The sequence below is a fragment of the Venturia canescens genome, chromosome 1 (genome assembly GCF_019457755.1).
Source record: "Venturia canescens isolate UGA chromosome 1, ASM1945775v1, whole genome shotgun sequence".
In the NCBI taxonomy this organism is placed as follows: Eukaryota; Metazoa; Arthropoda; class Insecta; order Hymenoptera; family Ichneumonidae; genus Venturia; species Venturia canescens.
This window is the reverse complement of record NC_057421.1, coordinates 19,530,558-19,545,424: the sequence shown is the minus strand read 5'-3', so window position 1 is coordinate 19,545,424 and position 14,867 is coordinate 19,530,558. Positions and strand designations below refer to the sequence as shown.

The 14,867-nt window shown below is 36.4% G+C and overlaps 4 protein-coding genes across 5 annotated transcripts; 2 read left to right on the top strand and 2 right to left on the bottom strand.

The window, feature by feature from the left end:
* The first annotated feature begins 5,551 nt into the window (after positions 1-5,551).
* Positions 5,552-6,844, top strand: Ufc1 (Ubiquitin-fold modifier conjugating enzyme 1). Its single transcript, XM_043433258.1, has 4 exons — positions 5,552-5,767; positions 6,059-6,190; positions 6,366-6,533; positions 6,615-6,844. Exons 1-4 carry the CDS (start codon positions 5,645-5,647, stop codon positions 6,699-6,701), a joined length of 510 nt encoding a protein of 169 aa, XP_043289193.1. The 5' UTR covers positions 5,552-5,644; the 3' UTR covers positions 6,702-6,844.
* On the bottom strand, positions 6,813-8,670 carry LOC122419023 (arginine-hydroxylase NDUFAF5, mitochondrial). The gene is made up of 4 exons (XM_043433255.1): positions 8,552-8,670; positions 7,886-8,466; positions 7,237-7,421; positions 6,813-7,175 (listed from the first exon to the last, which is right to left on the bottom strand). The coding sequence occupies exons 2-4, from the start codon at positions 8,455-8,457 to the stop codon at positions 6,886-6,888; spliced, it is 1,047 nt and encodes a 348-aa protein (XP_043289190.1). The 5' UTR covers positions 8,458-8,466; positions 8,552-8,670; the 3' UTR covers positions 6,813-6,885.
* A 116-nt stretch (positions 8,671-8,786) lies between these two features.
* LOC122419026 (INO80 complex subunit C) lies at positions 8,787-11,374 on the top strand. Its single transcript, XM_043433259.1, has 4 exons — positions 8,787-8,925; positions 10,112-10,296; positions 10,578-10,645; positions 10,824-11,374. The coding sequence occupies exons 2-4, from the start codon at positions 10,116-10,118 to the stop codon at positions 10,953-10,955; spliced, it is 381 nt and encodes a 126-aa protein (XP_043289194.1). The 5' UTR covers positions 8,787-8,925; positions 10,112-10,115; the 3' UTR covers positions 10,956-11,374.
* Positions 10,474-14,655, bottom strand: p23. Of its 2 annotated transcripts, none has more exons than XM_043433256.1 (3): positions 14,508-14,655; positions 12,895-13,270; positions 10,474-12,156 (listed from the first exon to the last, which is right to left on the bottom strand). In XM_043433256.1, exons 1-3 carry the CDS (start codon positions 14,522-14,524, stop codon positions 12,010-12,012), a joined length of 540 nt encoding a protein of 179 aa, XP_043289191.1. In that variant the 5' UTR covers positions 14,525-14,655; the 3' UTR covers positions 10,474-12,009. The 2 variants fall into 2 exon arrangements, with proteins under 2 accessions (XP_043289191.1, XP_043289192.1); XM_043433257.1 differs by having other exon boundaries at positions 10,474-12,138; positions 14,508-14,636.
* Between the last annotated feature and the right edge of the window lie 212 nt (positions 14,656-14,867).

Below are 14,867 nucleotides of genomic sequence, written 5' to 3'. Positions count from 1 at the left end.
GAAGTACTAAGTCGTTGGGCTTTTCGGAGACGCTGTCCTCGTCGTCGTCGTCGTCGTCTCCGAGCGTCTGTCGATTTTCTGATACAGAAATGAGGATCCCAACGTTATTGTACAGCCATTGAGAGAGCCGAGGAGAAAGAGAGAGCGAGAGAGAGAGAGAGAGAGAAAGAGAGAAAGGAGGAGAAAAAAGGAGAAAGAGAGAGAGAAATTTGTACGCGATGATGACGATGCAAAAGTGGCGATCACGAGAGAAATGTACGTCGACGATGATGCGTGTACGCGCGAAACTCGTGCCGGAGACGGAATGGTATACACCTGTACGATATACAGAGTGTATACTATAACGTGGCGGACCGCCCCCTGACCCAGACACGCGGTACAGTTATATAGGTCCCCTGTGAGCCACCGAGAAAGGAGAATCCATATGTGTATATATGGTCCATCGGATGTCCCATCCTAAATCGTCGAGCCCTCCCTCCATTCGGTCCATCTCTCTGTACCGAACGCCCTGCCTTCGCGAGGTGCACTGATTTTTTTGCGACCTTTCATTTTTCGCTGTACGATTAATCGCGCGGTGTGCTTTTCTCATTTGAATTCCTATCAAATTTGAATAATCGGTCCTTCGTTTCATTAAAGCCGGATCGATGAAGATTTATGAGGTCAAGCTCGCCGTCTAGAAGTGTAACTTCGTCTTGAGATGCTCGTCAAAAAATTCGTGACCTTATTCAACACTTTTTGCATGGCTCGAATTAGATCACCGGAAAAGGAGTCAATTGTACGACGTTCGCACAAACAATGCCAGAAACCTGTCTCTTCAATGACCCACGCGAAGCTTTTCCCTTGGTTTTGTGTTGCAGCTCGAGCTGGAACTCGACCTCGGAATCGAGGCCCTTCAATAGTGAACTTTTCGTCCGGCAAAATGAATGAACCGAACGGTCTCGTGAATTCGGTAGAAACAAAAGCAAGAGTCAAACAGTACGGGGAAGCCTGAAAATTCAAAACCATCAAAATATTCCGAAGGAATGTCCCAATAAACAATTGTTCACATTTAACGAGAGGAGAACGTGGTCTCTCAAGCGGTCCAAACAGCAGGATAAACGTTATTTTCATTGCTGCCACAGATCGACGAATCTTCTCATATCTTCGGCCTTCTCTCTCATCTCCTCCTCGCGCCTTCGTCACCTGCTCCTTCCCCTCAACCTCCTTCAACGGAGCGACACCGCGTCTCGTGCAAGGTGTACTTATCCCTTCCTCCTCTCTCTTCTCATTCTCATTCTTCTCTCATACACTCCTCGCCTCCTCTCGCATTTCGTGTTGAGTGAGACCCTCCCCTCCTTTTCTCTCTCTTTCTTGTCCCGCTTCTCTTGTTTCCCGTTCGGCACGAATGTCCCATTCTTAAAGCTGCACAACCATCAGCTAATCTCCAAGCTCCCTCCTCTCGGACCCCAGTCACGCCAAACTTGACACAATTTCGTCGTGGACTCTTCATATCCATACTCACATTTCTATATATAAAAACATTTTTTGAGACACATGCTCCGTGGAAGAAGAATTTTCAGGTGGTCCGGAGCGACCGGAACAAATGCCAATGAAAAATCCACTTTTGTCAAATGAACTTTACGACAGGAGCGTTTCATCAAAATATTTCAACTGCACTGATGCTGGCTTTCACACGAAAGTAAAACATCAAAATCGTACAAGAGCCATCGGAGGAATCTCCACATTCTAGATTTTTTGCACACCGAGCCTGAAAAATGAGTAAAAAAATATTAATTTTGGATATACAATAAAAATAAAATCTCAATACTTTTTTCTGACGATATTTCAATGCCAATTAAATTCTGTCCCTTAACAATTTTGATATATTCAATAACAGGAAAAAACACATTTAATTTGCCTCTTAGGAATCGTGGAAGCTTGCAAGTTACAAAGTAACTGTAGATTTACGTTTGCAATCGCAGAATGTCGTTTTAATATTTTTCAAACGCATCACAGTCCATTAATTGAAGTATCAATGGCTATTAATGTTTCCCACTGTGTTGTAAATAAGTAATTTTGAGCCTTGTTTGTAGCACTTAAAATAATTGAAAAGAAAAAAAAATTGATATAGCCAATAAAAAAAACCACGCTGTATTTAAAATGGGAATAACTGATTTTTATGCCAACTGCTATATAAGTTAAGGTGTGTAAAATGCGTACGTACCGGTCTCCGATATAATACACTCGTGTCCACGATGACTGGCGAAACTACTCGTCGATATCTTTATCCTCTGCATAATTGCAATTCCTGTTACGTATGTATACACGCATCGCCGAATGAATGAAACAACTCGTTTACACCGATCTTATGAAATATGTACATGTATTCGTCTGTTTGAATATATGCATATATTTATGAACGTACAGAGACGCAAATGTAGTATCGACACGGAAAAAATTCCGAGAAGCATAAAAGGGACGTCGTATATTGGGAAAGTTGTATGGAGGTCAATAGTCCAACGATATTTCGGATATGCTGCTGCAAACCTCGGAAAAGTTAGGAATTTATCACAGTTCGCCAAGCTTTTGAATCCCACATCCCAAGATCGTTTGATGTACATAGAAGCCATTCGACGACGTCACCTCGAGCCACGTTTGACCCTCGATACTTGCCTGACTCTGACCTTTCATTGCGTCTTAATTAAACGGCTGCAGAAAGTTGAGAAGGTGAAAATTACGACGCTAATTTGCGTCCTTTGCACGTATGTATTCACATGTCAAGCGTGCCTGCCATGTGTTTCGAAAAAAAGCCGGCTGGAGCGCTGCCGCATGCTCGTTTGCTCGTACACTCGGACATACGACACTTTTTATCCCAATTTCTTTCTCAATTTTTGTGATTTCACGGAGAAACGCTCAGAGCGAAAACGTGGCAACATTTTAGAATCGAATAAAACTTTATCTGATTTAGCAGCACTTATTAGATGTAGTTCATGTACACAATCATAATATGCAACATTGAAATCAGATGTTTTGGAAACGACGCGTTCGGCAAACAGAAAATACTCGTTACCCTTTCGCTAAAATCGCGTTTATTTATTTTTCCGTAACGAATAGTTATCAATTTTTATAGAAAACTTGTCGAAGTTATCTTTCTTATCGCAGAGCAAAAAATAAAAATAAACCTTGAACCTGTGGTAGGTAATCGTAGAAAAATTTTGCTAAGGATACGAAAAATCAGTTTGAATTATACAATCTGGTGTGCCTCACGAAAATATTTGTTTCGAATTTAAAGAATCATTTCCATTGAACAATACGGTTTCGTTAAATATTTGAATTCCGTCAATACGAATGATATTTTGTTGCCTGAACAATAATTTATTCCAGGATTTCCCAAATATATTCTCGCAAAAGTTTTATTGAAAGGTAAACAGAACGTTTTTTAATAAAAATGCCCCGTGCACTCGCAAATCATATTCGAACGGGTTAAAAGTCGTAGGGAAGGGATTACGGCGTGTGTTCGTCGTCGAGCTGCGTAGGTTGAGGGGGGACTCTCGAAAGAGCGAACGAATCGACCGACTGACCGACCGACCGCGACTGCAACCGGCAACCGTCTTCGTGTCGTCTCGCACGCGACTGACCTATAGGTGTACACACACTTCGTAAATATGCTACGTTCCACGCAAAGTCGACGTGACAGTGTCTTCCGGTAATTAGCATTTTTTTTCCATAACAATTTTTTGAAGTATCCGACAAAAAAATCCTCACGATTTCTTTTCCAATCAAGAGGCATACATTTTAATATGAAAGTTTTCATACAATAAATCTGCCTCAGTGCCTTATCTGATTTATTCAAATGTACATAACGGAATTTTCATGAAAAATCAAAAATTACTTTCGTTCGTCAGTATCTCGTAAATCGTAAAACTGATCTTTCGCTTTTTTTTTGACGAGTAACCTCAAATGTAGTCGCGATCATATTAATCCATTGTTCCTTTCTCAGAATCCTAATAAAATGAAGTTAGGAGACTAAACTTTAATGGCACTAGAACTTTTCACGATTGAAAAGGAGTTTTCGAAAAATACCTTGTCAGAGTTGGGTTTTCCAAATTTTATATCACCTCGAACAGAACTTTCTGATTGCATTAAAATTGTTGACCGGACAAAAGACGGATGGAAGATTCTTGAAGTTTAAAAAATCGACACAAAGAATTTTTTCATTACATTTTACGACTCTCTGAATAAGGAACAAAATATATGTATTTAAAAATGTGAATAGAAAAAGGTCGTTTTCGCGAGACACGCCTCGTACACAAACGTGTCTTGCTCCCCCCCCCCCCCCCCATCTGCCTTTTAGCGAAGTTGTTTACGTCGCGGGAGAAGAAATAAAGAGAGATGCTCGAACATCCGTTCGCGTGTGTCTGACGAGTAACAATGTCAAGGAGTTTATTGCGGTGGCTGTTGTACGAAACTCTCCGTGAAGTACGAGACGAGTATGTATTTTCATCGATAATTTGAAAATTGCAATCTCGGCGACAAGGGTTCTCATATGTATGCATAGATACGCCTATCTGAGACTTCACGATATGCCGCTACGCCTCAACATCCTCAGCTCGTTTAGGGCACGGTACGGTCGCTTAGCCCTACTGATGAATCTGTGACCGTACCGAAGACGAAACGTAACGATCCCAATATTTTCCACAGCTACGCACTGCATAGGGATCTCTCCTTTACCGACGTAACCATTCCTTCCTTACTCGAGAAACTCCTCGACAGACCGTGGTTGAGATTTGAGATGGTTTGATCATCAGCTGATTAGATCATAAGTAAGAACGGATGAGATTTTTGCAAGAATCTGATGAAAGTTGATATGGCCTATGGTGTTAAATTTTTAATTAAAACGTAAAACCTTTTGATGCCATTTTCACTTAGGCAGGGGGTGCTGGCTATATTGTCAAATTTTTAAAAATACTAATGATTATTATTTGGTTATACTGGGGTACCTATAAGGACAAATTTAACGTTTCTAAAACAGATTTATCACTAAAAAAACGGAAAGCTAATAAAAAAGTAAACTTTATAAGTCGGAAGGGGGAAGAGGTTAAGGTGCTCTGTCACTTGTTCAGTCGGTAAAAATCCTGTTGCACGGTTTATTCCGAGTAGCTTGATATTTGAAAGAAAATATGAGTTACACGCTATTCTCATTTTATCAGAGAACAAGGTGTAACTTTTATTTTTCTCAAAAAATCAAGGGTGTCCGAGTAAACCGTGCAACCATTTTGCAGTTATCTCTCTCGCACTCGCGCAAGTGATAGATAGATTAGCGTTTCTTTTCACCAACAATTGGTAATTTCAACTGCAATTAAGACTTGGGGGATATGCAAATTTTGCATGATACGCTTATAAAAATTCATTTGAGTTAGAACCGTATGGTTTCGTTATTTAGAAAAAAATGGAATACAATTAAACAGAAAATATTCGAATTGTTTTGGAAAATTGCAAAGCAGAGTGCGACATTACCATTGAATCTTGTCATCATCAAACTCAGTACCATGTGAATTTAATTCATCCTCTGCATGGTTGGGGAGCAAACAACGTTCCACGTTTAGTAAATGCGAACGGAACGAACCTCGAGAGAAAAAAAACAAATAGTTACATACTTGTCACGATGGTTGATGCGTCGACGAAAAAAACATTAAGCAGTATTCCATTGTGTCAAACAAAGGCTGGACCGAGAGATAAAGAATTATGGGTCCAACGACTCAAGGAAGAATATATGAGTCTAATTAAGGTTTATATACATTTTGAATTGTCGCCATATGGTTTGGAATACCCTGTACAATTGTCATCAACTCGTGTCATTTTTTATTCAACGTGATATATGCTCAAATTATTGAATTCATTTGTGATTGATCACGAAAATTGATGGTTATAACAGCTGACTAAATGAGTTGATGACGTACGAATTCCATATCTGTGCAAAGTAAAGAAAGTCAATTTTAATAGAAAAATCTTAGATTACGTGTTGAGGCTTTGCTCCTGAGTTATTAACAGTTTCCTGTATTTTTTTCCAAATGTCAAGTATGTACAAAATAACAAAGAATCTGACAATGATTGGTTTCGATTGGAATCGAACAAGGAGGGAACTAAATGGTTCGGAAAATGTTGGTACATTCACAATCTATTGAAGTACGAGTTTGATGTTGAATTTGATGTAAGTTACATACTTTTTATGATCTCTAAACAATAATCTAACTCTCGATTCGTGAAATTTTTATTTTAAGTTTTTGATTCTTGGACATAGATGAAGTTGTCAATTTTTGCTGCATGATTATTTTTAACTATTGTGCGATTATATAGAAAGTATTGAAATAACTGCACTTACTCAGATTCCTGTTACATACCCGGTAACTGCACCAGAATTGGCATTGCCAGAACTCGACGGTAAGACAGCTAAAATGTACAGGGGTGGAAAAATATGCCTGACAGATCACTTTAAACCCTTGTGGGCGAGGAATGTTCCAAAATTTGGAATTTCACATGCAATGGCATTAGGGGTGAGATAATTTATAACGACATCCAAGTTTTTTTCACTTATAATTGGAAATTGTCAATGCATACATATTTCTACTTTACAGCTCGGCCCGTGGCTTGCCGTAGAAATTCCTGATCTTATAGAACGAGGCATTTTGGTACATAAAGAAAAATCTGATGAACAAAAATAAAAATTCAATTAATACAAATTTTATTGGAACAGAATATGCAATAATCCTGAAAAAACAAACCACAACACATCAACAATGAATTTAATTTTTCTGAAATAAGGAAGAAGACTATTATTTGATGAATAAATTTATATAAAACTTAATGATGTTTACATTGTATTTTTTTAACTGAACTTTTCTGAAATTAGTTATCTTCGTCAGTGAGCTTTATTTTCTTTTTGTCACGAATTATTTGATCTAATTTATACAAGTCTTTGAGCGATATTTCGCCGGTGCCTCTTTCCAATGGTTTTGGTTGAGAACGGTCTGGCTTCCAGCCCAACATGTAAATTATCTGGAAAGTTGCCGGTACGTAAGTCGACCCATCATCTTTGGTTTTTCCATATAATTCTTCATATATTGCTGCTGCGGCAATCATAGTTTCACGTTTTAGATGCAGTTTTCGATTTCTCGCTGCATTACTCTCGCCCATTCCTATTTTGAAAAAAATATTGAACATTTCTGCATCATAAACTTTGTTAGCTACTTATGTTACCTTTCAAATCCCACATGAGTTCGAACATGGAAGGAAAACCAATGACCAGCTCGTCCGTATCTATTGTCAACATTGTGAATCCTGCTCTGTTCAACAAGCTTCCAATATCTCTAATTTGAGTAAATGGCGAAATGTGAGGTGATATGCCACCATCTCTTTCAAGTTCTGCTAACTGAAGAGAACTTCTGTAAAAATTACAAAATATATATTCGTGCGAGTGATTTAATACATTATAGTTCGAGTTTTTCTACTTCGGATGGTAATATTAGAAGGCTGAAAAAGGAATTCGTTAGAAAAATTAATATGTTGTCAAGTATCAGTATCTTAGATGTTTCTTGAATAAACATGAAGGTATAGTGAGACCATAATGGAACAACTACATTAAATCATTGGAACCTTGCATTATTTTCCAATAATTATTTTTTCTCCAAAAGTAATAATTGTACAAATTGTATTTTCCAATGGAAGTCTAAATCCTCATTTAGAAATTTCAGGCTTATGAAATCCTGAGATAATTTTGAATTATATTAATTTCAGTCTCTAGAAAAAGTTTTTTTTTTCAATATGGTCTTAGCCAGTACCATAAAAACTTGAATACACTTTTCCGTTAGAATTTTCAATATTGGTATTTGTTATTAAGTGTTTGTACCTCAATTCATATAAAGTGTCTCCACCAAATATCGCTGCCATGAAGACTCCGTCATTTTTCAAGCTATGAATGATTCTACTGAAGCAACCAGGAAGGTCGTTAACCCAATGCAAACTTAAGCAGCTAACGACAAGATCTAAACTGTTTTCGTCGAACACAAAATTTTCTTCGTCCATAACTTTTCTCTCTACGACTAGATCCGGCATTGATTCAGCTTGTTCAACAAAGCTTGAACACATGTCAATAAGAATTAATTTTTCTACAGATTCACGCAAAATATTTTTTGCAACATGACCTCTACCACAGCCAAGATCAAGAGCAGTTTTAAATTCTCTCTTTATATCGAAAATTCTGTCAGCCAAACGATAGCCCACTTCGTCTTTAAGGTAATCATACAATTTGACATTGGACGCTCGAGCAGCTCGTTCTCGTTGCAGAAGTTTCGCATTTCTGTCGAAAACGTTCATAACACTGTCACGCTGCAGATGTAAACACGAGCTCGAAGAACTCAAAGCTCGAGTGATTATTGTCGAGCGATTTTGGAAAAGAGTTTTTGACATTGTTAACGCCATTGTATAACACTGCTAACAATCAAGATGTGAATAAATCACCTGTCATTGCATTTTGACATTCGAAGTATAACAATCTGAAATACTTGACCCAAACCTTTGTTTAGAGGTTAGGTTTAATCAGAATAACAAATTTCCTTTTCTCACAAAGCTTAAAAAAGTTTTGTTTTATACAATTTTTATACACATTAAAAATATATTTTTTATGACTATTTAACAGCATAAACTTTGTTGAATTATTTCAAAATATGAATCATTCGTTTGAGTGAGAATAAATGAAGAATAATATATATTTTACACCACTCGTCTTATATCGCTCCTAACCTATTTTACGACTTTGGCGCGCAAGGATATTTGTCAGGAAAAATCTCAAAATATAATCATCAATTAGCTGTTTCATCGTTGTAATAAAAGACTTCGAAATTATTGTGTTTTGAAATCGCAATTTCAACAAGTATCTGCGATTGAGTTGTAAGTATATTTTGTTTGATCATGAATAATTTGAGTTCCGCGAGTTTTAGTGTCCAGCTCAGAAAAATCGTATGATGCCACTTTTTACAATCAATAAAGAATTCGCAATCTAATGAATCCCGTTCATCAGACGTTTGACACTAGGGCACTATTTCATGATTGTTTTTATAGCGCAATACAAATAGCGGTTAATCCGCAATTCCACATAGTGGTCAACTTCAAACTTGAACAAAAAGCGAACTTCTTTACATCTATAGTTGTGGTGGTGATATTGAAGAATTTACATCAGAATGTAAAAGTATAATGATCGACGGATAAGATTTTGGGCACAAATTACTCGAACCCTATGGATTATATCAATCGCTATACACGCGTACAAAAGTTGAGCTTCAACACATACGTCCTTCGAAAACAATCTAAAGCACAAAGAATTTAGCGAATAGAACATTTAACAACGGAACATTGTACTTCGATGAAAATTGAGAAATACCCAACCTAATAAAATCCTCATTGCGAATACTTAAAAAGTATATAATTGGAAATAGAATTTATTCACGAGCTGCTGAAAATCACGACTCACCCATTATTATAAATGGTCTTTGATGTTATATTCAAGTTGCATTAACAGAACCTTGAGGCAGAAAATCACAAGTTTGCAAAGCATTTTTGCGAGCCCATTGATTGTTAACGTTTGATTTCGAAGTGAAATGCGATGAAAAAGAAATTGAGCAAGTTTAGAAACCTGCGAATATGAAGATTCAGAATTTTATCAAAAAATCTAGATGGAATTTATTTTAATTGTAATTTTTAGATTTGCAACTTGTTTTTCAGAAAAAAATGTAACCTCAAAATCTTTATCGCAATTTAACCCTCTTTTCATCATTTCATCTCGCGTAAAATTTCTTCTTCTCCATCATTGGCTTCTCCCACCGGGGGGCTTGTGCCATAACGTAAAATTTGTTTCATAAATATAGCCTGAACCCAAAAACAAACCAAGCATGAAAAAAGACTCGAATACACTATTCTAATTAACAAGACAATTCTATGTTAGCAGAAAGAGCTTATTTTTGGAAAATTTAACGAACCCGTTAATAAAATGGGTACATTGACCTTTTGTCGATTGATGATAGCACATAAAAAATGAAAATAGCATTGAGGTTGGGTTGATTTTTTTTGCTGTTGCAAGAAACATGGTGAGCGAAGAAATTACAGAATCTCCTAAGAAGCCCCAGCAGTTGGTCTTCAAGAATTCGTCGTTCCAACAGCAATTCAGACCGATAAGTACGTCCGGGAAGAAGAGGACTTGGCGTTCGCTCAAACAAGTTCTTGCTCAAGAACGATCATTGCCATGGCCACCAGAAGTAGTTCATTGCAAGTATTTTTTTTTTTTTTCAATTTTCCACGAAGTCCAGACCGTCAAAAAAAAATACAATTTTAGTGATGAAGTACTTCAATTTTTAAAAACACAAAAAAAAACCATACTTCATGCGAGGAAGTACAAACCTCAACGATCTTTAAAAAGCGATGGAAGGAAAATGAACAAATCTGTTAAAAATTTTACTAGATTTTATAACGCTTCGTTGCATCAAAGTTTGTAATTTTTTCCAAATACTGCGACATCAACTATATTTTCATCGTTTTGACAATTCCAGACAGCTGCATAAATGCTCCGCCGAGTTTCAGACCCGCTAAAAAATATTCGGACATTTCTGGTTTACCGGTACGTTCGAATAATTCTCTTACGTCTTGATTAACAAAAAAATCTATTTGGAACAGAGTCGTATTCGAAAAAAAAAACACTTTAATTTACATTCATTTTATGCGTGCTAATATGTTGTACGAGTTTCGTTACAAATCCTTCGCTTGCTTTTTTCATTTGTTTAATCGGTCTTCTGCAGGCACGGTACACCGATCCTCAGACTAAATTGTACTATGCGACTGCCGAGGAATTCTCGACGGTAAGGAGTTTGCCGATGGACATAACTGCTGGATACTTAGCACTGCGAGGTGCTTCTAGTATCGTAGGTTGATTAAACTTGTCAAAAAAGAAAATGAAAATAACAATAATAATTCCACGGTGAATCGTGAAAAACGTGCAAGTCTTGTGATTCGCGAGCTATGCCTAAGAAAAAGGGCGGACGCAAAAAGGTTTCTTAATATTTAGAATAGAGAAAATAAAAGTAATGTGAAGTCTGAAATATAAACTGGTATCGATTTTAATTGAAAATTATAGATGATCTCGATTGCCTATTCCATAGAAAAAATTCGTTCCAAATAAGAATAACAAAAAAAGTATTAAAATTTCAATCACTAATTCTGATTGTACCAATGAAAAAAAGATTCGTGGTCGTTTTGTTGGAATAAGCATTCGACCATTTTAACTGAATTCAACGTGTGAATGTTTGTGTTTTGTAGTGTGTGCACTGAATAAAATACTCCATAAATGGTAGCACGACTACAGTCTTCAATAAGTCGGTTCGTTTTCTGCACATCATATTTTTTTGTCACTTTTAAATATTTTACACATTCAATCGACCATCATTAAAAAAGCTTTTTTCCATTACAACTTATTTTACGAACTAAAGTTAAAGAGAGGATTTTGGGAGGAGAGAAAGAGGAGAGGGCGGTAGTACGAGGAAAACGAAGGAATCCAGAGGTTGTTAAAAAGGGCCTTTTGATGAACACTATATTGCCGTTCACGTAGTTAACATCGGCTTTCGTCGATGATGAATTATCCCATCGGTAACAATATTTTGGCCCACCTCCGATTTGCTTTTCATTCGCTAATACACGTCATTGGCCCTTTCGTAAATTTGCAAAATATTATTTGCAAATTGAAAATGAATTTTTTCTTTCTCTTTCATCGCGGTAAGATATTACGCGTACAGCCAGTGAAACACTAACTACGTGGCTTGACCACGCATTCCATGCGCATTCTGAACCGCTTACTTTTTTTTTCTTGCTTTTGTTTTCTCCAAATTTCAATTGATGTTAGTTTTGTTTTTACTTTGTTTTTGTTGTTTCTTTTACGAGGATTAAACTGAGTTTATTATCGAATTTTCATTGCGCTGGCGCTCTTTTTCTTCACTCGAGATCCGGCAAATCTTCGTCGTCACTGTCCGATTCGGTCGCATCTTCTGTATTATCTTCTAGATCGTCCAGACTTGGCTTTGCGTCCTTAGCGCCACCCAAATATCCCAAGTCTCGCATCACCTGCGAATAATCGCCGAGCTATTGCAACGTATGGAAAAATCAGATTGAGGTTCACACAATTGCTTATATTTTAGACGGGAGGGGGAGAAAACATTTTTTAACACGCACAAAAAGTTGTACGAAAAATTTCAGTTAGACGCACTAAAACTTTCACACCAAATATTCCCTTTTAAAGACAACAATTCTGGTACTATTTTCATGTTTGCTATTCAGAAAATCGGGATCAATCTCTGGGGAAACGATGTTTAAACATTCATATAATTTTAATTTAACAAATTTTTTTTCTTCGTTCAATAGATACTTAATATTACAATGATTGAGTCACGTTTTCAAAACTTTTGTCCATTGTATATGAGAAACAACATAAGTAATGAATGAGTAAAATTTGATAATGTATCATTTATCTTTACATTTGTTGGGAAAAAGATTACATTAGCTTGGCATTTTTCTTACCATTTTTATATGAGTTGACTTAAAAAAGCAAAAATTCTGAATAAATCCACGCAAAATCTTTTTTCATACAACTTGCAAATATCATATGGTCATAACATTCGAACAAATTATGCATGTTCGTATTAATATTTATAATTTTCCTGTAGCGTCTATAATTTTGAAAATTTTGTCTTATTTGTATCTCATTTGAGTAAATTGAAGATCAAATATAAAAGAATGCAAGAGTTTAGAATTCATTGAAAATATTCTGATTTTATGGATTATAGTGGACAAATTGAAAATTTAATATATTTAAAATATTACCGATTCCAAGTCCTTTGGTTGGCTTTCGCTGTCTTCTTCACTGTCATCCTCGTCCCTCCATTTGTTGAAATCACTCTTGAGCCAGTGAAACTTTTTGTCCTCCTTGGTCAAACGAGGCCAGTAAGGACCTTCCTCTTTTTTGTAAAGCACAAGCTCGTATACTCTTTCCTTTGGACTTCGCACAGTCTTCTCAGGTTCAATGCTTTTAAAAAGATTGATCGTCAACTCATGCATTTTGCGATCAGTTCCTCCTACTCCTTTGAAATAAATCTTGTCGCACTCAATCTCGAGTGTTGGATCTTTACAGTCTTCTAAGCAAATTGTTACATAAAGAATGTTTGCTCTTTGAGCCCATATTACGGGAGGCGGGATGACTCTGAAAAGTGAACAAAAATTATTAGAAAAACATCAAGTTACTTTCGCATTAAAGTTCAAGATAGAGATATTAGGTTGAAAATTCTATTTATGATTTCAATTAGAAAGAATGCAAAGCCTGAAACAGAAAATCTAAAAAAATATTTGTGGAAAGGATTGGTAATGTTCATTAATCGTTATTTCACGTCAGCAATAAAGGTAATAATAATTGTAAATTTTCAAACAATACTTTTATGCGGAGCCTCACCACAACAGATTAGGTAATAAGGTTGTTGATATTACAAAAACCTTCATTGTAAACAATGGAAAAATACAGTAACAATGTAATCTTTGCCAAAATGTAACATTTTCTTTACTTTTTTGAACATTCAAAAAGCGATTGATTTTTTATGCATTTTCATTAACAGTTTGTTATTTTTGCAAGAATATTAAAAAAACAAGTGATAAAATGGGCAGAGAATCGAGACCATGAACACCGAGATATTGTATTATAAAGCTCAGAACGTATTTGCATAATAAGTATTTCAATGGGGTTTCGTTGTTTTTAATCATTACATCATGTCGCTCTTTTGTATCCTTTTTTTTTGCTAAGCATGCGGTCAATTTTTTTTTCGCCGAATAGGTTAGGCCTGATAGCGATGAATTCGCGAGTCATTGTAAGGAATACCTTAGCAATCTCCGAGAATGGCATTGGATAAATTGAAGAATGGCTTGACTACAAGAATTACTGGATATGAATATTAGAGGTAGAAATATTTATATACAACGATCGATTAAGAATCAGATTTATGAAATACGATTCTTCCGGCGTTCGGCAAAGCGAGATTATGATATTCAAGTGGCAGCGGGGGAGAGTGGGATATCTCGTGTTACGCGAGTTGGCTCGATCAAGCCTCCCATAGCTTCGGACAGCCCGGCCGGCGAGCAAAGAAAAATTAAATTAATGTGAAATCAAGATAAACCGATATTTTGCACATTTATCCAACGAGTGTTTATCATTTTGATAAAAACAGCGAAATTTGTGTGAGGCGTACATCTTTTGTCGTTAAACCAAAGAGAATCAATAAAATTCCTCGTGCAACATGGCGGTCTTTCGAAAGCCACAGGCCCCATATCAGATCACGCATCATTTGAACAATTTCAAGATATGATTAACGACAATCCAACCGATGATATGGTGTTATACAGAAATATTGAATGATGGTGATATTAATGTAGTTTAAGTAAAGACTACTTACTGATTTTCTTGACTCATTTCAGCAAAGACTGCTTTTCGTACACTCGAAGGAAACAAACACAGAGCGCACACTCACGTATCGCGCCGCACGAAACTGATTCGAGAATGTTTCCGAGGCTCTTCACTCTTCACCCCCTGCGGCACGTATCGACCAAACACATATAAAATGAATTCAGCCAATCAGAGCACAACTAACCATACGAGTAATCGAGCATTTCCTGGCGCGTAGTTTAAGCAATATTTGCTAACATTTTTTTTTATGCTATTTCATTACTTTTCACTGAAAATTCATGAAGGGACATAACTATCTTTTATTTTTCGAGGAATCTTTCGTGAAAAATAATTTTATCAATAACTTGTA